At 47.1% G+C, this 20,082-nt stretch overlaps 1 protein-coding gene across 5 annotated transcripts in view; it reads left to right on the top strand.

Moving 5' to 3' along the window:
• The window catches only part of PDE4A (phosphodiesterase 4A), a 388,477-nt gene that overhangs the window by 339,218 nt on the left and 29,177 nt on the right, over positions 1–20,082 (top strand). Inside the window, exon 1 of one of the 5 annotated variants that reach the window (XM_053370591.1) lies at positions 277–1,052. The exons of the other annotated variants lie outside the window; for them this stretch is intronic. Within the exon in view, the coding sequence (XP_053226566.1) occupies positions 987–1,052 (66 nt within the window). The 5' untranslated portion in view covers positions 277–986. Of the gene's footprint in view, positions 1–276; positions 1,053–20,082 lie in introns of those variants that run through there. 5 annotated transcript variants of the gene reach the window in all.

Here is a 20,082-nt window from a genome sequence, read left to right as displayed (position 1 = left end):
CTGTTGTTGCTGCAAAGGAGGGGAGGCTGGAGCCGCAGAAGCTTTTCTCCTTCAATGCCCAGAGCTCCGGAGCTTCCTCTCCCTTCCCCCTCGCAGGTCCCTCGTTTGCCCAGTTTGTTTAGCCAGCTCTTTCTGAGGTGCTCCTTCGGTAACCACCTCCCCCCTTCCCCGCCTCTTCCCTCATTTCACTTCCACTCCCTCCCACCCCCCCAGCCACCGCCTCTCTCTCTCATCGCCACCTGACATCATTTCCCATCTACCCAGTGCTGCAGTGAGAGAAGAGCGCGCACACACTTGCACACAAACGCCAAGCTGGGGATGCAGCTGAGGCTGAGCCGTACAAGGAGGTACCGTCTCCGTGGTGACCGCTGCCCTCGCACCCGGGAGGAGATGATGAGGACGTGCCTCCTACCAATGCAGCCCCTGCCTTGTTAACTGGGTGGCTGCCATGTGGTACCCAGAAGTGGCTGGGAATCTCCAGCCGGCTCCACCTGGAAGAGACCGTTCCTCTTTGCAGTGACTCCTCCTGCTGCCATCTTCAGCCTCTCTCTCTTCTTCACCAGCGGCTGGACTTATTTTTTTGCCTCTCCCTCCCGTGCACCGAAGAGAGGGGCTGTGTGTTTTGCTCGTAGCCGGAGCAGCAGCGTTGCACTGTGGGTATTTCCCTCCTCATCTGCAGTACAGCCAGAGACGGTGGGGTTTTCTCAGGCCTTGCCCATCTCCCCGGTCCACGGTCCCCTTGTGGGGGCATCAGTGAGGAGCAGCAGAGATGTGAGGGTCCTTGTGCAGGGCGGGTTGGCCAGCAAGAGCCATGCCAGGCCCCAACCCGCTCATGGAAGGAACAGCTCTGTGGGATTAACCCCTTCCTTTCCTACCAACACCAAGGAAAGGGGGCACCACAGATCGGCCGCTCACCTGGAAAGAGGGAAGACCACGTCGGTGGGTAACCCAGAGAGCCTCTGCCGCCCACTGGCGGAGAACGGAAGATGCCCTTAGTGGATTTTTTCTGTGAGACCTGTGCGAAACCATGGCTGGTTGGCTGGTGGGACCAGGTAATCTGGATATACCTGGGGTGGGTGGGTGTGGAGGGATGAAATTGGGGGAAGTATGTGTTTTTGTGGGGGTGGGGGAGAGAACTTTGCAATGGACAATATCTGATACCCTACCACCACACGGGCAACTGGGGTGGCTTGCTGAGGCAGGTTTGAGGGCGACCAAGAGACGTCCGGTAGCCAAAGCTTTATTGCCTGCATAATGTTGCTAAGAGTAGCAGGAGAAATGCCTGGATCCTGGAAGGGTCCTAATGCAGTGTGCATCCTGACAAGGTCAGAAATGGGCATGACTAGTTGGGAGTGCTGCTTGCAACAGCCCGGTCCCGGGAGCGTGGAGTACTGTGTCTGCCAAGAGATATTGGAGGAGGCCTGTGTCCTTCCTGCCTGCCTACAATGTCAACATTAGGGCTGTCGCTACTTCTGCACTGTCCGTTCTCCCCGTGGCTAGAGAGATGTGCAGCCTTGGTAGACTCTGATGCCCTGATTTTGTGAGCCTTGGAAGAGAGACCTGACATCATGTGTCTCCTGTCCTGTGTCTATATGTGTTGCATGGACCAGCTCAATGGAGCAGGGCATGGTCAGCTACCTGAAGAACATCCCTGCCTCTGGAACATGGGGATTTGGGTGGTGCCTCCTTGTGAGTGTGTGGGTCTGTGGAACTGCAGGCGCTTACGGGACTCTGTATCAGTTTTGTTTATTTCAGGTTATACAGCTTTTTAGAAACACTGCCTTGCCCTGCAGAATTGTGGATTTTCAGGACTGCGTGTCAAGTGTGCTTGTAGAGGTCACAAGGAATGTTGAGTGCATGGAAGCTGTTCATTTCCTGTGGCTTGATTAACTTACTCAGTTTCACTGGATGTGAATTTCAGACAGTGTCTTTTCTTGCATTTGTGCCTTGGAAATCGAGAGTGTGCACTTTGCACAGGGACTTGTGCGTAGGTCCTGAGAGGTAGCCACTTACGTGACGAAAGCTGTTGGTCTTTGGGGGTTGAATGTCATTGTGCCTTTGTAGAGGTCACCCTGAGAATGGTGTTTGAGTCTAGGAAGGAGGCTATGTGGCTTTGAGTACCTGCACATGTGCCTCAGGGGAACCAAAGGTTGTCAGTGAAACTGTGTGCTTTCATGGGATGTGACCATGACCCTTGCTGGGATGGTGGGTTTGCATGAGAATGCACCTTGCCAGAAGTCTGTATGCGTGTGCAGATGTGTAGACTTGGGTAGAAGTGTTTGCTAAACTGCATTTCACATGTGTACCATTTTATGGGTGGTGGCAGAAAACACCACTTTCTTTCTCCTTGTAACACGTCACCTAATGTAGGTCAACTTCTTATTGGTTGGCCATTGGGCCCCTGAAGCTAAAAGGGGGACTTGCTCAAGTTCATGGCTAAGCTACAGTTTGAATGCTAGCCCTCCAGACAACCCAGGAGCCAACACTGGCCCTCGCTGGGGCCTTTTTAATTCCCATTTCCCTTGCTCTTAACACACTGTCTTTACATGGCAGCTGCTGCAGAAAGGAGGTAAGATAGCGGAGAGCAAACAGAGCTTTGATGTAAACAAGCCTGCTGGGATATCTAGGTCGGTAGAGCATGAGACTCTTGATCTTAGAGTTGTGGGTTCTAGCCCCATGTTGGACAAAAGGACCCCTGCGTTGCAGGGAGTTGGACTAGATGACCCTCAGGGTTCCCTTCCAACTTGACAGTTCTATGAAGCCAGTGTGGTAGGGAATGCTGGTAGAGTGGGCAGATCCCAATACACAGATGAAGAGCCCATAGCCCTCTTGGTGTTGTTGGACTACAGTGTCATTGACGACTGGCCAATGTTAGGAACTCAGGTATATAAACTAATTGCCAAATGGCACCTTAAAACTAGGCTACGGTCACCACAACAGAATGTCTAGGTGCCTTTTTTTGGAGTGGATTTGTTGTTGTTGTTGTTGTTGTTGTTGTTGTTGTTGTTGTTGTTCATTTCATTTCTATACCGCTGCATATTTCAAAGAAAAAAATCTCAAAAGTGGTTTACAATACATTAAAACAATCCAGAATAAAATAAATTCAAGCTTCAAAGAAAACATTTCTGATTCTTCCCTAAGTGACATCTTTATTTCCCCATATTTATTTACCTACTGAATTCATATAGCTGTCCCATAGCAGAACTCTAGGAAGCCAGTGTGGTCTAGTGGTTAGAGTGTTGGACTATTAACTGAGAGATCAGGGTTCGAATCCCCACTCAGTCATGAAGCTCACCGGGTGACCATGGACCAGTCACAGCCTTCCTAACAGGGTCATTGTAGGGATAAACTGAGGAAGAGCATGAAGCATATACTCCTCGAAGAAAAAGGCGGGATATAAATGCAATAAATATGCTCTTCTGCTTACCTGCTTAAGAAAGCTGGAGGAGGCAGTCAGATGGAGTTGTCAGTCGTCAACTTGGCATCCAGAGATCTCCATGTGGTCACAATTGAACCTGTGACAGTCGCAAAATGTGCCTGGCTAATTTCTAACACTGCTACTGGCCACAGGTTCCCCATTCCTGCCTAATTGGGCATCAATTCTTGTCTGCTTCAGATGAATTGCTAAGGGCGAATATCCCACCTCCCAACAAAGACTCCCACTCCTCTTGAGTCACAATGATTAGGGTTTCAGACTCTCAGGAAGAAAAACAAAAACCTCCCCTTAGATCTGGTGCTGATTTTGGCACCAAAGTAAGAATCCAATAGAGCATGGCATGTTTTGTGGCCTGGTTTCAGCAGTGCTCAGTTCTTTCAAGAAATTAAAAACAGTGTTTTTTAAGACGGCAAGTGTGAAGGTGCCCCCTGCCATTCTGTGGTAGCTGAAACGTTCAACAATAAACTGAAATAAATAGTTCTGTCCATCTCTCCCTAGTTCTCGGGACATTTCACAAGCTCACAACCACAACTTACACTCAAACCAGACCATTGCTCCATCATTTTAGGGCAACAGCATTTTAGATAGGGAATCTTTCCCAGCCCTGCCCAGAGATGACGAGGGTTGAACCTGAGATCTTCTACATGCAAAGCAGACGCTCTAGCCACTGAGTCTGTAGCAGAGCTGGAAATCCTGAGTTCTTGTCTGGTGCTTTATATTCTGCACTCTGTTAAGAGCCACACTTCTGGTTACATGCCCAAGCCTTCTGCTTCCAATTTCAAGGTTTAAGTGAAGAGGTCTAAAAATCTTTAAAAGAGCCCCCTTTTATCCCAAAAAGCCACTTGCCTGTTTCAGAACAGGGTCTATGCATCCAGTTCCTCGTGGGAGTGGGTGGTGACCTCTAGTAGCAACACGCTAACAGGAGCACCAGATTGGCTTTGCCAATGCATTTGCCCCTTACTGACCCTGTTCCCACCTTGCTTCTCCCCCTCTAATCCCACCCTCTAAGCAGCAGTGGCACAGGCAGTGGGGGGGGGGTCAAGTGAGGACCCCCACCCACCAACGGCTACGGCTTGTTGTGAGCTCCTGTAGCATCCTCTGCTCTTTCAACATTTCAGCTACTTCACCTCTGGCCTCCAGCATCCCATAGCTGGAACCTGTATTTTACCATGAAGTTGTAACATGGGACTTGGACATGCTTTTGATTTTTAACAGTATATATCTGTCTTTCTCTCAATTCTCCCACTGCTTCTTCTTCTCCTTCCTTCCTTCCTTCTCTCCTTTCTCCTTTGCCCCTTTATACCAAAACAGAAAAATTGCAGCGGTGCTGCTGGATTTGACCTCCATGAGGTTGGAGGCCAACACAATATACCACGCTAGTTCCTTGGTTTAAAGCAAAATCTCTTCCCACCCCAGAAATAGGGGGACAGGGAGAAGTGTCACTGCCAACATACTTATCAATAACCTCTTGGAACTCCTGCTTGCTTTTGACCTCCAAGTCCCCTTCTATGTGTGTGTCAACTCCTTTTTATCAAATTGGCCTCTCAAGACTGCTTCTACTTGCTGATCGGCAGGTAGTGTGTACACCAAGGTTTATCCCTACTCCAACCCAGATCCCTCTCTTCCTCTAACACAGTGGACTGTGTTTTTCTACTGTACATTTTGACCTAGCTTGCTATGACCACCACCAGACTGCAGAACCCAAAATAAGCTGTGTGCTCTCTTATTCTGTCTGGGAGTTTTCCCTCCCTGCTCCTTCCTCCCTGTATATACCTGTCTGAGGGTCAAGGCATGCAGTCATGTGGAAAAGGCATACAGTATGCTATGTCTCTCCGTTATTTTATGCCTTCATTGGATGTTCATTGGATTCCATGTGGTGTGGAAGTCTTTGCAGAATGCAGCCGTGTTTCCTTTTTGTTTTTTTCAACGTTCCTCAGTTTGGGGGGGTTCAGAGGGAAGGGGAGGGGATGGTTGTATATGTGGTGATGAGAGAAGGAGAAATAGAACTGCCATGTTCACAAAGGGAGATGCTGCAGGTATTTCCAAATGATCCGTCAAAACTTGACCAGGGCACTACTTAGTTTTTGCAGTTTAGTCACTCAGGGCCCAATTCAAGTTGCAGCATGATAAACAGAATGTGGGGAGGGAAGAATAGCATTGTTTCAGGGGGAACTGCTGAGCCATTGCTAGCTTCTTATAAAATTAAACACTTGTAGTGTTCTAGTGTGGCAGCACACAACCTTCAAATACAGTCATACCTCTTGTTACATTTGCTTCAGGTTAAATCTTTTCAGGTTGCGTCCCGTGGTGACCCAGAAGTACCGGAAAGGGTTACTTCCGGGTTTCGCAGTTCACGCATGCGCGGATGCTCAAAATGACATCACACACATGCGCAGAAGCGGCAAATCGTGATCCGCGCATGTGCAGACGTGGGTTGCATTCTGCTCATGTTGCAAACGGGGCCCCGGAACGGATCCCGTTCGCAGCCAGAGGTACCACTGTAACTAAACTTTGGATGCCCAGCTGACTTAACTTAGGGTTACCAGACGCCCCGGTTCCTGGGGACAGTCCCCAGATTTGCAAATCTGTCCCCGGACAAATTACATCCCTGGAATGTCCCCAGGTTTGCAAATCTGTCCCCGGGAAACATGGCAACAGCAGCCTCAGCAGCCCAGAGCCAGCCTGGTAGTGCAGTTGGCTCTGGCTGGCTCCTGGCTGCTGACTGCCGCTGCCACCGCCACTGCCGAAGGGGAACCGGGGACGTCCGGTGGTACAGATCTCCTGCTCCCTTCCCCCTTTGTTTTGAGTGATGGGGGAGGCTCGGGAGTTGCGGGCGGGTGGCCATTGGCCAGGAGGGGTGCAAGGCACATGGTTTCTCTGCCGGGCAAGGTGCAAAGCCCTTCTTTTGCACCCTGTGAAACATAAATGCGCAGAGTTTTTTAAAAACTGGGCAACGGCCGCCCGCCCACCCGCCTATGACTCCCCCGATCTCCTGCCCCCTTCCCCCTTTGTTCTGACAGATTGGGGGAGGCTCAGGAGCTGCGGGTGGGCAGCCATTGCCCAGTTTTTAAAAAAATCTCTGCACATTTATGTTTCACAGGGTGCGAAAGAAGGGCTTTGCACCTTTATACAATATGCATGCGTGCTTGGGCCCAGGGTCTTTTGCCTCACCATCCCCACTACTGACTCCCTGTTGCTTCAAAAAAAAAAAAGTGTTCCTGGATTCATTGAAAAAAATCTGATAACCGTAATTAACTGCTCCTGACTCCCAGTTCCTAGCATCCCACTCTATGCAGTGGGGTGTTAGGGGAGCGGCAGTATCTCTGGTGGGGGACACATCATGCTCCTTCTGGAGTAGTTTGTCCACCCTTGGTCCCCACCCTGTATTCAGCTCTCAGCTGTGCCTCCTAGAAACTGACAGCGCCCTTCCCCAGGAAATGGCTTCGACTGGCCAGCTAAACCAGGTGACCATAGCCATGGGTGTTAAACCCTCAGTGAGTTAGGTGAGTTAGGGACTTGTCTATCCCCTGCATGCGAAGACAGGCTCCGGTGCATTGAGCTGATGAGATCCATAATGAGTCTAATGGTCAGGAAGGCGGTTTCCACATATGCCGAAGAAAGAAATGAGGGGCAGGTGGGGCACATCATCCTGGGAAGGCAGGTCTTCTTGTTGTTTAGTCGTTTAGTCATGTCCGACTCTTCGTGACCCCATGGAGCAGAGCACGCCAGGCACTCCTGTCTTCCACTGCCTCCCACAGTTTGGTCAAACTCATGCTGGTAGCTTCGAGAACACTATCCAACCATCTCGTCCTCTGTCGTCCCCTTCTCCTTGTGCCCTCCATCTTTCCCAACATCAGGGTCTTTTCCAGGGCGTCTTCTCTTCTCATGAGGTGGCCAAAGTATTGGAGCCTCAGTAGGTCTTCTAGGAGAAGGAAAACTCTGATCCTAAACCTCCATGGCCTTGTGGTCATCCTCATTTGTGAGAAAGGCTTCAGAAGTAAACCATGAGGAAAAACCTATACTTGCTGTCTCCTGGGACATCTTTGGGAGAAGAAAGGGCCAAGGAGTAAACCCTACACCAGTCCGGAGTGGAGTCCCTAAGGCAGTTGGATGGTGCCTTGTGTGCAACTCCTGCTGCCAAGCTGGTGCCCAACGTATTGCTCTGCTTTCCTTTGGACCACACCAGCAAAGCTGAGAGTCTTGTCATCTGGGCAACCTGGGACCTTCCTACACACTGCCCAGGCTTGCGCCCCGGGAGGTCACTTCAGTGCTGCTAATGCAGCAAAAACAACACGGGAGACAGCAGCTACAGCAGGCCCCGTATCTCTTCATCCTGAGGCGTACCCTTACATGGTCTCCTGAGACAGGCAGATGCCAACCAACCACTTTGTGGTTTGGGCTCTTGAAGAGAGAGTGTGTACCTGCATGCACACTTCCTTTAAGGCTGTCTGCTCCTACTGCAGGGCCAGCTTGATAGAGGATAGGCTGGAACTGAGCTCAGATCACCACCTGTTCTGATGGTGGGCGATAGTAACGGTAGTAGAGAGGAACCATGCCAAAGGCTTGGATTGGCACAGAGCATTTCCCCTCATCTGCCAAGCCAGAGATTTGGGATGCGATATAGGCTTGTTGGTGTTGGCACCCTTCTTTCTTTACACACCATTGATGTTTGGGGACTAGTGTTCCTTTGCCTTCTATTCACAAACAACACTCTCCCATGAGAGCTATTTAATAAATTAATAATTGCAAGGAAGGGCACCGACTTGCTCCTTCACATTGAGGGGGTGCGGCCACTTGACACATCGTGTTATACCGCCTGACACATGTGCGGAAGGCGTTCTTTACACTTGCTCGCCCAAGCTGCTCCCTGGCTCCTGGGTTCCTGGGCTGCCAGGTGGAAGCTGGGACGAGTGAAGGCAATGATTGCCCTCCCTCTTCCCAGCCCCCACCTGGTGGCCTCCTAAATATTGGGGGTGGCACAGACCCCTGCCCCCAAATATTGGAGGGCTGGAGCCCCTTGCGCCCCATATACCCAGCACCCCTGATTACAAGATGGCCCACTGTGGGTAGTTTACATTGAACTGGGATGTTGCGTGCCCCTTATCCAACGCCCTTGCCCTCAGACAGGATGTTGACCTCTGAAATATTTCCAAGAGACAGAGGGCAACGTTTGGAAGTCATGGTGTTGGCATAGCTGTTTGGACAGCACGATGTCCTGGGCTGCCTGGACACTAAAGAATACTGGATGCTATTCTCTGATTGCTGGAGCCAGGAATGCACCTTCGTCACTTGCTACCCATGCAAACCAGATGTGCCAGGTGTTTCAGCCTGCTCTGATCTACTCTGAGATACTGGGCTCTACACCAGGGATGGACAAGAGTTGATCTCTGGGTAACTTGTAAATCAGTGAAGGTTTCTGTTCAACCGTAGCAACAACTATAAGTCTCTCTCTTTGACTGCTGAAATGAAGAACACTTGGAGTGGGGTTTTGTGTGAGAAGACTGAGACAAAAGCAAATTCCTGGGACAAGCATGTGCTCAGGGGCATCCTTTTACCCTTTTACCCTTCTTTAATTCTGAACTTTACGTTTGCCCCGCTGAACCACTTTGCAAATACTTGTCTTCAGTTGGGGGATCTTGTTAAAAAGAAAGAGGATAGTCTGCCCACCTCTGCTCTCCAGCTTACACAAATCTGGTGCCCTCCAGATGTGTTGGACTCCCACTAGCCAACATGACCAGTGGTCAGGGGTAATGGGAGTTCTAGTCCAGCAACATCTGGAAAAGCACCAGGTTGAAGGAGGCTGCCCTGGACACTTCTGGCATTCCAAGGTTGGGTGATTTCAGAAATTGGCTACACATGCCTTTCCTCTTTTAATAAGTCATAGCATTTTTTTTCTCCAGAGAGGACAATGAGTAAGCTGTATTTCATAGTGTTTTGCTTAAGAAGCTTTCTAAATGATCGTTTTATAGGGCAGCAGAAGCACAGCTTTGCCCATTTGGTACATGGGACCTAGATATTGACTCTTAAGGAAGAGCTTCTGTTTCAGAGGAACCGCAATTTGCCTAGCTCTAGATCCGCAATATATTGGAAAAGTGTGGTATATTGGGAAATTGAGATTATCTTTCCAGATTTTGTTGTGTTTTGGAGTGTTCTCTAGGATGTGGCTGCATAAGCATCTGGGGCAGCAGCAGGGGAAGGGGGTACATACTGCATATTTTCTTCTTTTGCTATCACTCTTGGCTGAGTAAGATTGTCTTCCATAAACACGATTTTAACAATGAGCCTGTAAGTGACTGTGGAGGCCAATTCTGGATCCACACGTCCTTCCACAGTGGGGACATAGGTTTCCAGGTGGGAGTTGATCACGGTGTGGATTTGCCAAGCGTGCCTTCCTCTTAGCACGTTTCTTCCTTGCGTCCTGAGTTTGAGTGTCTTCAAAGTCCATGACACATTTGGTAAAGGCTGTTCTCCAGTTGGAGTGCTTGCAGGCAAGTGTTTCCAATTGTTGGTGTTTATACTACATTTTTTAAAAATTGCCTTGAGACAGTCTTTAAACCTCTTTTGTTGACCACCAACATTATGCTTTCCATTTTTAAGTTTGGAATAGAGTAGTTGCTTTGGAAGACGACAATCAGGCATCCGCACAACATGACCAGTCCTATGAAGTTGATGTTGAAGAATCATTGCTTCAACACTGGTGATCTTTGCTTCTTCCAGTATGCTGGCATTAGTTCGCCTGTCTTCCCAAGTAATGTATAAAATTTTCCGGAGACACCGTTGATGGAATCTTTCGTACTGCATAGTGCTGGTGATGTCACTAATGACATAACTGCCCTTCTCAGGCACATGTTGGCGTCTTAAGTGGTACTCAACCTGCAAAAGAGAATTGCATTGGAAAGTAATGCTCAAGAGAAGACTCTAGATCAGTCCCCCCACAATACATAGAGGCAATCAGCTTTCCCACTTGACTTTAAGACTTCCAGGAATATCCCCCGAGAGATGAAACAGAAAAGAGCTTCTCCCAGACTTGGCTGTTGATGCTTGCCAGTTTGAGCATCTTTGGAAATCCCTTTGTATAGACTGAGCACTTCCATTTTTTGTGCCCAAGTTTTTTTAAAAACAAGGATGTTGGGAATAGCAGTACATCTCTCACATATGTATTCCACACTTCACCCTCACCAATTACTTTTTAATGGTTGTTGCCTTTGAGTCAGGGGTTTCCTTCCTCCCCCAAACAGCTTAAATGTGGCAGGAGTGGGATTTGAATAGATTGTCTGCTTAATGCCATAATAATAATACAATCCTGAACCTGTTCACTTAGAAGTAAACCTCATTGACTTACTGAAAAGAATGCAGAATCAATCCCCAACCTACCTTTCTAGTATTGGGAGACAATTACTAATATTTTAATTGTATTTGATTTGATTTTCTCTAGTTCTTTCATACCTACTTCTTTCAGCCTTTTCTTGCAAGACTTACCTTTCCGACACATCAATAACCTTCTTGAGTCATGCCCAGAGCAGAGACCTTCAAATAAAATCATACCAGCATTGAAAATACCAGTATTAGAGCTTCCCTAGTCTTGGAAATAGTGCTGTTATGAACAGAGCCTATAAGGAGGGCATTGGCACTTTGTATTTCACAAAACTCCACTTTGGGGCAGTTTATACTTTCAGCACCACCAAATTGTACAGCTTTTCCCTGGACTAGATTACTTCAGGCAGCGCCAGAGTGAGTGGTTGTGTTTTTGAATACACTTCTACAAAATAAAGATGTGGATGAGAAAGCCGTGCTGAGCGCTGCTCCCTCTCTTGGTAGTTTGTAAGCCTGACCACTTGATTCTGATGAAGGTTTACTGGCCTCAGCTGACTCAGGTTCATTTTGTTATCAAATGTGACTCTTACAACCTTATCAGAAGCATTGCTTCCTAGTCAGATTCCTCTCTTACAATGGTGCATTTTGTTTTTCGTACCTATACGGAACACTTTGCATTTGTCCTTGAAAAAAATTCATTTCATGTCTGTGTGCCCAGCTCTTCAGTTTTTGAGAACTTTCAATTTTTAACTTATCCTCTAGGCTGGGATAGTGGAGCCAAGCCCTGACCCTTGGCTGTGCTGTCTGGGACTGATGGGAGCTGGAATCTAGCAACAGCTGAAGGGCCACACGTCCTCCATCCCCACTCTAGACTGTTTGTTGTTCACCCCAAATTTGTGTCATTTACAGAACTGATAGCTGTACTCCTATCAAGCCTCATTCCAACCTGATCTTGAGCCATGTGTGATTTCTCCAGCAATTTGCATATTCATTTTAAGATAGTTTCTTCTAGTTCATATCTTCCAGACTTCCATGCATGGCTCTCATGAAAGACTAAGGCCTCCAAAGCCTTGCACAGATATGTACCTGCCAGGTGTTCCTTGCCTGCTAAATCATTTATTTTTCAAAGCAGGAAGTTAGGATGGTGTAGGATCTGTACTTTAACAACAAGAAAAAGTTGTAAGCTGGTTGTTCATACCCCATTTTCTATCAAAATGTTGGGCAAAAAAAAGGAACTTATTGTAATATCTTTCCCAGCATTGATGCTTGCAGGTGCATAATTCCATAGGTTGTTCTCTCTTTAAAAGATACATGTTGTTGTACTTCTCTTCCAACCTGAAGGGCCAGATATGTTTCCCATGAATTTTCAAGTATGGCAGCTATTATTTCTGAGATTTGCCTACTAAGTTTCTAATTCGTTTTGATGCCTGAGGTAGAAAACTCAACTGTTAGTTACCTCCACCCACACTCCCTTCTCTAATTAATATGGGACGCAATCTGTCAGGATGTTTGCATTGGCATGAATGGGAAGTGTGCAAGAGCATTACTGTGCAGTTCTTCCTGTTCATTTCAGTGGGGCTTGTGCAGGAGAACTTCCCCATAGGTTGCTCCTTATAACAGAGATCAGTTTGCCACCCTCAATGGGTGTAGAATCCTCTGCCTCTGGAATTCCTTGGATAAAATGCTGTCTTAACTATGCTGAATTAAAATAATTCAGATTATCTAGGTGATCCTTTATTATACTGACTTTTTGTCTTTCTGTGAAGTGTTGCTGCTTTCCTTCTTCATCAAGACAGAAAGCATTCAGGCTTCAGTCAGCAGCCTATTTCCCACAGCATGGTTTCAATCTAAAGGTGTAAAGTAAAGGTAAAGGGACCCCTGACCGTTTGGTCCAGTCGTGGCCGACTCTGGGGTTGCGGCGCTCATCTCGCTTTACTGGCTGAGGGAGCTGGCGTACAGCTTCCGGGTCATGTGGCCAGCATGAATGAGCCGCTTCTGGCGAACCAGAGCAGCGCACGGAAATGCCGTTTACCTTCCCGCCGGAGCAGTACCTATTTATCTACTTGCACTTGGACGTGCTTTGGAACTGCTAGGTTGGCAGGAGCAGGGACCGAACAATGGGAGCTCACCCCATCGCAGGGATTCGAACCGCCGACCTTCTGATCGACAAGCCTTAGGCTCTGTGGTTTAACCCACAGCGCCACCTGCGTCTCAGTAAAAGGTGTACTCTTGGTAAAAACCAGATTGGAGTGTCTCCTCCCCACTAGCCCATAAAAGGAAAAGCCATAATCCCTGGTTTATGTCTGAACACAAAACATTATGGTTTTTTCCACTCTCAACAAACCACTGTCAGCAGGCTAGGAGCAAATCTTAGCTATAAATCATGGTTGATTAGGAGCAAAACAAACTTCACATCCAAACCAGTGGTATCCTCAAAGCTAGGGGTTGTGTTTTTGCTTCAGTTGTGTTTGTCATTTACCTTGACCTGCACATGCCTCTCTTCTAAGTTGAGCAAGTTCTAAAAACCAGTCTTGTCATTTCCAAAAAAGTGGGGTGTGATAATAACACCCCTCTCACCTTCATGCACATGCCTAACTAAGTCTCGTACTCTTGGTATATTCAAGTATGGCCAGTCTTCAGATACGTCAGATATTTGTACTGCCAGGTTCAGGCCCAGGGTCAGCAACTGACCCCCTTATGCAGGACCCAGTCAGGGGCCCTGACGCTTAATCTGAGTCCCTTTGGTTCTCAGCTACAACCTGTCATTTTAAATTTCCCCACTCTGCCCTGGAGCAACTCTACAGCCGAGTGTGTTGTTAACCCACAATTTATGAAAGTGCAGTCATGGTATTGCTGGGGTCTAACCCACTGAGGAAAACAAAGAATGGGGTGGAAGGAAAGGCCAGATGATTTTTGAACCATTCCAACCCCCTGCAATGCAGGAATCTCAACTAGATCGTACATGACAGGTGGCTATCCAACCTCTGCTTAGAAACCTGCAAGGAAGGAGAGTCCACCACCTCTCGTAGGAGTCTGTTGGACTGCTGAACAGCCCTTACTGTCAGAAAGTTCTTCCTGGTGTTTATTTTTTTTTATAAGATATTTATTGAGATTTTACAAAAAATAGACAAACGTTTACAAAGAAAAATAAAAAGAAAAATACAGAAAAGAAAAATACAATAATCGAAAAAGTAAAAACACATAATTAAAAGAAAAGGAAAAAAATTGAGGGGGGAAAAAGATCCATTTTTATGCCTTTTGCTTCATTTGCTAGTTTCCTTGACTTCCACCCGCCTCCCCTTTTTGTATTCCCATTTACCTAATGAATTCAGCAAATCCTTGGCCTATTTCCTTTATCTTAACTCTTAATCTTGACATATTTATAAATGAATATTTTCATCCTTTGTCAATCTATTTTTAACATATTCTTTTTAACTTTGTTGCTAACACCTCTTATTTTCGATCCAACGTCAAATTAACATTCTATAATTTTACAATATTTCTGCAAATAGTCCTTAAATTTCTTCCAATCTTCTTCCACCGACTCTTCTCCCAGGTCACGGATTCTGCCAGTCATTTCAGCCAGTTCCATGAAATCCATCAACTTCATCTGCCATTCTTCCAGAGTGGGTAACTCTTGCGTCTTCCAGTACTTTGCAATAAGTATTCTTGCTGCTGTTGTCGCATACATAGAGAAAGTTCTATCCTTCTTTGACACCAATTGGCCAACTATGCCCAGGAGAAAGGCCTCTGGTTTCTTCAGAAAGGTGTACCTAAGTACCTTTTTCATTTCATTATATTTCATCTCCCAGAAAGCCTTAATCCTTGGGCACGTCCACCAAAGGTGAAAGAATGTACCTTCAGTCTCCTTACATTTCCAACACTTATTATCGGGCAAATGGTAGATTTTTGCAAGCTTGACTGGTGTCATGTACCACCTATATATCATTTTCATAATATTTTCTCTTAAGGCATTACATGCCGTAAATTTCATACCAGTGGTCCACAACCGTTCCCAGTCAGCAAACATAATGTTATGTCCTATATCCTGTGCCCATTTAATCATAGCAGATTTAACCGTCTCGTCCTGCGTGTTCCATTTTAACAGCAAGTTATACATTCTTGAAAGTATCTTAGTTTTGGGCTCTACCAGTTCTGTTTCCAATTTTGATTTCTCCACCTGGAATCCAATTTTTTTATCCAAATTAAAAGCCTCTCTTATTTGGTAATAATGAAGCCAATCTCGCACTTTGTCTTTTAGTTTCTCAAAGCTTTGCAATTTCAACTTATCTCCCTCTTGTTCCAAAATTCCCCAATATTTAGGCCATTTGGCCTCCATATTGGGTCTTCTCAGAGCCTTTGCTTCCATTGGTGACAACCACCTTGGAGTTTTGTTTCCCAATAAGTCTTTATACCTTATCCAGACATTAAACAATGCTTTCCTGACAATATGGTTTTTGAATGCTTTATGTGCTTTAACCTTGTCGTACCACAAATATGCATACCACCCAAAAACATTGTTAAAACCTTCTAACTTCCTGGTGTTTAGTTAGAATCTCCTTTCTTGTAAATTGAAGCCATTGGTTCAGGTCCTACCCTCCAGAGCAGGAGAAAACAAGCTCCACGTGACAGCCCTTTAGATATTTGAAGATATATCGTCTCAGTCTCCCCTTTTCCAGGCTAAGCATCCCCGGCTCTTTCAACCATTCCTCATAAGGCTTGGCTTCCAGACCCTTGATCATCTTGGTCACCTTTCTCTGCACACATTCCAGCTTGTCAATGCCCTTCTTAAACTGTGGTGCCCAGAACTGGGTGGGAGACACAACAGCAGCCATCTGGCCTTCTTGCCATACCACAAACCTGCCTGCCTGCATATGAATGAGGCAGATGTGGGAGCAGCACAGAAGGAAAAAGAGAGGATGTTGTTAATCCTACCTAGGTGGAAAGAGCCTTCAGCTTGGGGGCAGAGAGGGGAAATGGAAGCTTTTCTTCCTCTGCCTCAGATTGCGAGGGCCTGCCTGAATTTTGGGCATCTGAAGAGAATGATTCCCCCAATGTTCAGTAGGGGCATATGTGTTTAACATAATATAAAGATAATGGGTTAAATCCAAGGGATTCTATCCTCCACTTTGTCTTGCGTTTGGAGGATTTCCCAGAGACCCGGTCCTCTGGTCTGAAAATGGGGGCAGTTGCTAAGGAGACTCTTGTTGCTATGGAGATAGCTCTGAGGCGCAGTGGATTGGCTGCCAGAGATGACGAGGATGCCACTTCTGTTCCCCTTTTCATGTCTCTTCTCTTCTCTTCCCACCCCCACCCCCTTTTGTGGTTCCGCTATATGCAGCTTTGAGGAAATGTGTGATGGAAAGCAGGAGGGGAGGGATTGGTAGCTTTGCTGAGGGGAGAAAAAGACGAAATCAAAGCAATTGAGGAAGATGTTTGGGACACGTGATCCTGGGGCAGGGGGTGGAGAGAGAATGAGCCTGTAGGCTTGGAATGGAAGAGGCCAGAGAAACTGGGCCTCAGCATGCACTAGCATGGCAAGGGAAAATGGGACACCCCTAGGTGATTAAAATGTGTCAGGCTGACCTTACAGCCAAGAGAAGTGGGGAAGGAGCTTCTCGACACGCTGGTGTAAGTTCTCACACATGTAAGAACTCCATCTTGTGAAAACTTGGGACTGCCCACAAACACTGCCCCCACTTCCGTCTCTGAGCACGACCACAAACACTCATTCTTGAAGGTGGACTGAGCTATTAGCAGCCTCTGGTAAGAGACTGAAGCACAGGCCCAAGTTCTCATGAAGAGCAATTGAGCTGGTAAACCTGTGCTGTGGACCATACCACTTTAGACTGCAGGTGGACGTTTCACACAACAGAAAAGTTCCCCACGGGGGCGGAAAATCCTGCACATATAAAATTGGCAAGTCAGAGGGAAAGGTGAGGTAGGATCCTGCTTCCTGGCATGCTAATTTGCTGTTTCCTAGGAATTTTATCTATTGCATGTGTATCTCTTGCTATTCCATTGCCTTTCATCTGACATGATACAGCCCAGGCATAATTTGACTATATCACCTGCTATTTGGAAGCACTAGGCCACAATTTAGCAAGTGGTAACCTATCATGGTTGTATGCAGGTGGCGCCGTGGGTTAAACCACAGAGCTTAGGACTTGCCGATCAGAAGGTCGGCGGTTCAAATCCCCATGACAGGGTGAGCTCGCGTTGCTCGGTCCCTACTCCTGCCAACCTAGCAGTTCGAAAGCACGTCAAAGTGCAAGTAGATAAATAGGTACCGCTCCAGCGGGAAGGTAAACAGCGTTTATGTGCGCTGCTCTGGTTCGCCAGAAGCGGCTTAGTCATGCTGGCCACATGACCCGGAAGCTCCCTTGGCCAATAAAGCGAATTGAGCGGCGTAACCCCCGAGTCGTCCGCGACTGGACCTAACGGTCAGGGGTCCCTTTACCTTTTAACCTATCATGGTTGTATTCCATGAAACAGGATGCTATTTGTCTAGTGTGCCTGGTCCAGTGTGTGTGGAGGGGAGAACACGGCCACTGTTATGGAATAGAAATATCTCCTTAAAACCTCCTTACTTGGACAGTACAAACAACCCAGTGGCGAGAGACATGTCTTGGGCATTAAGTACTTAAGGAAATGTCATTTATAGCCACCCAGTTGTTATATAGTTGTTGCACCAGAGGGACAGGGAACCCTATGTGAAAGGAGGATGGGCTAGGAAATATCTGAAGCCTACTCTTACAGGTGATGTCCAGCTTCAAAACAAGGGTGAAGCTAAGTGAGTGAATGTTAAGAAATGCTGGCTCTACAAGACACGGTTGGAGGATCTACAGCAGATCTGGGACTCCCCACCCCAAGCCCTCTGCCATAATAATAATAATAATAATAATAATAATAATAATAAATTTTATTTATACCCCGCCCTCCCCAGCCAAGACCAGGCTTAGGGCGGCTAACAACCAATAATAAAACAAGTTGATTAAAATACAACTTAAAAAACAAGAATTAAAATACAACATCAAAACATTAAGATGCAGCCTCTTCACAGGAGGAGAAAGGAAAAAAGAAAGAGGGGGAGGGAATCAAATTGATTCTAGGCCAAAGGCCAGGCGGAACAACTCTGTCTTACAGGCCCTACCCGCAGGGCCCTGGTCTCATGAGGCAGAGCGTTCCACCAGGCCAGAGCCAGTGTTGAGAAGGCCCTGGCTCTGATTGAGGCTAATCTAACTCCTTGGGGCCCGGGACCTCTAGGGCAGGGGTGTCAAACTCAAATTCATCGGGGGCCGCATCAGCAGTTTGGTCACCCTCAAAGGGCTGGTTGTATCTGTAGGACTATGTAAAGGACATGTAAAATGGAGGTTTCCTGTGTAGAACGGCCGACGCCGCTAGAGGGCAGACGTTCTCTGGCTTGTAGGCTGCCGTGCATGCGCTGAAGAGGGGGCTTTCTTGTGTCAAAAAAAAAAAGCGAGAATAAAAGGTGAAGGCTGGCGGCCGGTGGCGGCTACACGGGCCACATGACGAGGTCTGGCGGGCCGGATTCGGCCCGCGGACCTTGTGTTTGACACCCGTGCTCTAGGGTGTTGCTGTTTATGGACCTTAAGATCCTCCGTGGGGCATACCGGGAGAGGCGGTCCCGTAGGTACAAGGGTCCTACTTTGTATATGGTACATTGTCATGCATGGGCGTAGCCAACATTTATGTTGGGGAGGGGCAGACTTCAGGTTAGGGGGCAGAACTTCCATTAGATAAGTATTTTTATTGATTTATTTGCTGGGGGGCAGTTGCTCTCACCTGCCTGCCCCTGTCTATTGTCTATTGTCATGATGGCCAGCGCCCTAATAGATTTTGAGAGCAGTGGGCATTTGGCGGTGGTGGTGCAATTTTGACCTTTGTTTCATGCTGGAGAATAATCATACCGTGAGGGAGTATAAAGCCCAAACGGCACGTGCATTTTAAAGTACTTTAATTATCACTTGGGAATCTATCCTTTCTTCAGTTAATTCACTACCACTGTTTGCAAGCTAATGCTTTTCCTGCTTTAAATGTTGACATGCAAGCAGAGAACTAAAAATACGCTCCAGATGGAACGCTTCTGTTCACAGGTGATGCACAGGCTAAAATGAGGGTTTTTAATCCACCTTCTCAGATGGTCATCAATTGATTTTTAAAAGCTTAATACACTCACATATTTAAAACTGCATTTCTGTCTTTTACACAAGCACACCAGGCTCAGGAAAGAGGCTTGTAAGTGCTTTAAGTGGTGTGGGTGAAAGCAAGTTAATGCAATCACCTTCATATCTTCATTTGGTGGGAGTGAGCATGTAAGAGGGGGAAAAATTACTTTCTGGCTTTACACTGATGTTTTGTAGTTCAAGTTTAGCCCAGCCTTTCATCTGCTGAGCAGTCTGGCAAATCTGCTTCTCCCAGTCTTCATGGGATACCCTGAAAGAAATCTTAATGACTTATAGAAGAGGGGTTTTGGGGGGGGGTAAGGAAATGTAGTGAATAGAGTTTCTAGTTTCGGAGAGCTAATTTAACTCCAACTCCTAAAGTTCATTCCCTTCTTTCTCTCCTGTAAGTGTATGAATGCTGTTCACACCTATGGGAGACAAGTGCTGTGTGCGAAAGGAAAATCTGCCTTCTACCCCACTGTAGGGTGGCGTGGCTTTCATGCACAGGGCTCCCACAGAGGTTTCAGCGTGTGCTTGTGCACAGAACATGCAGAAACCTACATCAACCCTTCTGCATCATCCGCCTTGTCTCTCGTAACGATAGGTGGTTTGCTAGCAAATGATAAAAGGGAAGGCAACGAAGTCTGCCTCCCAAAACACTTTCCGGTCCTAAACACTGGCACCTCTTTTATGTACCTGCTTCAAGGCAGGGTCTGGTCATGGGTGCAGTCAGGGGCGGGGGGCAAATCCTCAAAAAGTATCAAAAAGCATTAATAATGCTTAAGAAACTAAGGTTCTCCACCACCACCACCACCACCCCGCCCAACAGAAGCTCAACAACTTTTGAGGCAATCTCTCAAAAACAGCTCGACAACTTCGGGGGGCGATTTCCCCCCAAAAGCTCAACTCCCCTCCCCCCCAACAAAAATCCTGGCTATGCCCATGGATCTGGTTGAAGCTACATTCAGCTGATTCCACTCCAGACACGATGTATTGTTGCTGGCCAGCTTCCCTTATGCAGGGGGAGAAAGTCTGGCTAAACATTTGAGAAAGATGTGGGAGGAGGGAGAAGATTGTACTTGCGACGGTCCCTAGCTGGTTTAACTCTCGGTACTCTCAGGCTAAGGACATGCCTAGGTGGTAGCT

The sequence above is a fragment of the Podarcis raffonei genome, chromosome 17, assembly GCF_027172205.1.
Source record: "Podarcis raffonei isolate rPodRaf1 chromosome 17, rPodRaf1.pri, whole genome shotgun sequence".
Lineage (NCBI taxonomy): Eukaryota > Metazoa > Chordata > Lepidosauria > Squamata > Lacertidae > Podarcis > Podarcis raffonei.
The sequence above is the reverse complement of the archived record's forward strand: the minus strand, read 5'-3'. Positions and strand labels throughout refer to the sequence as shown.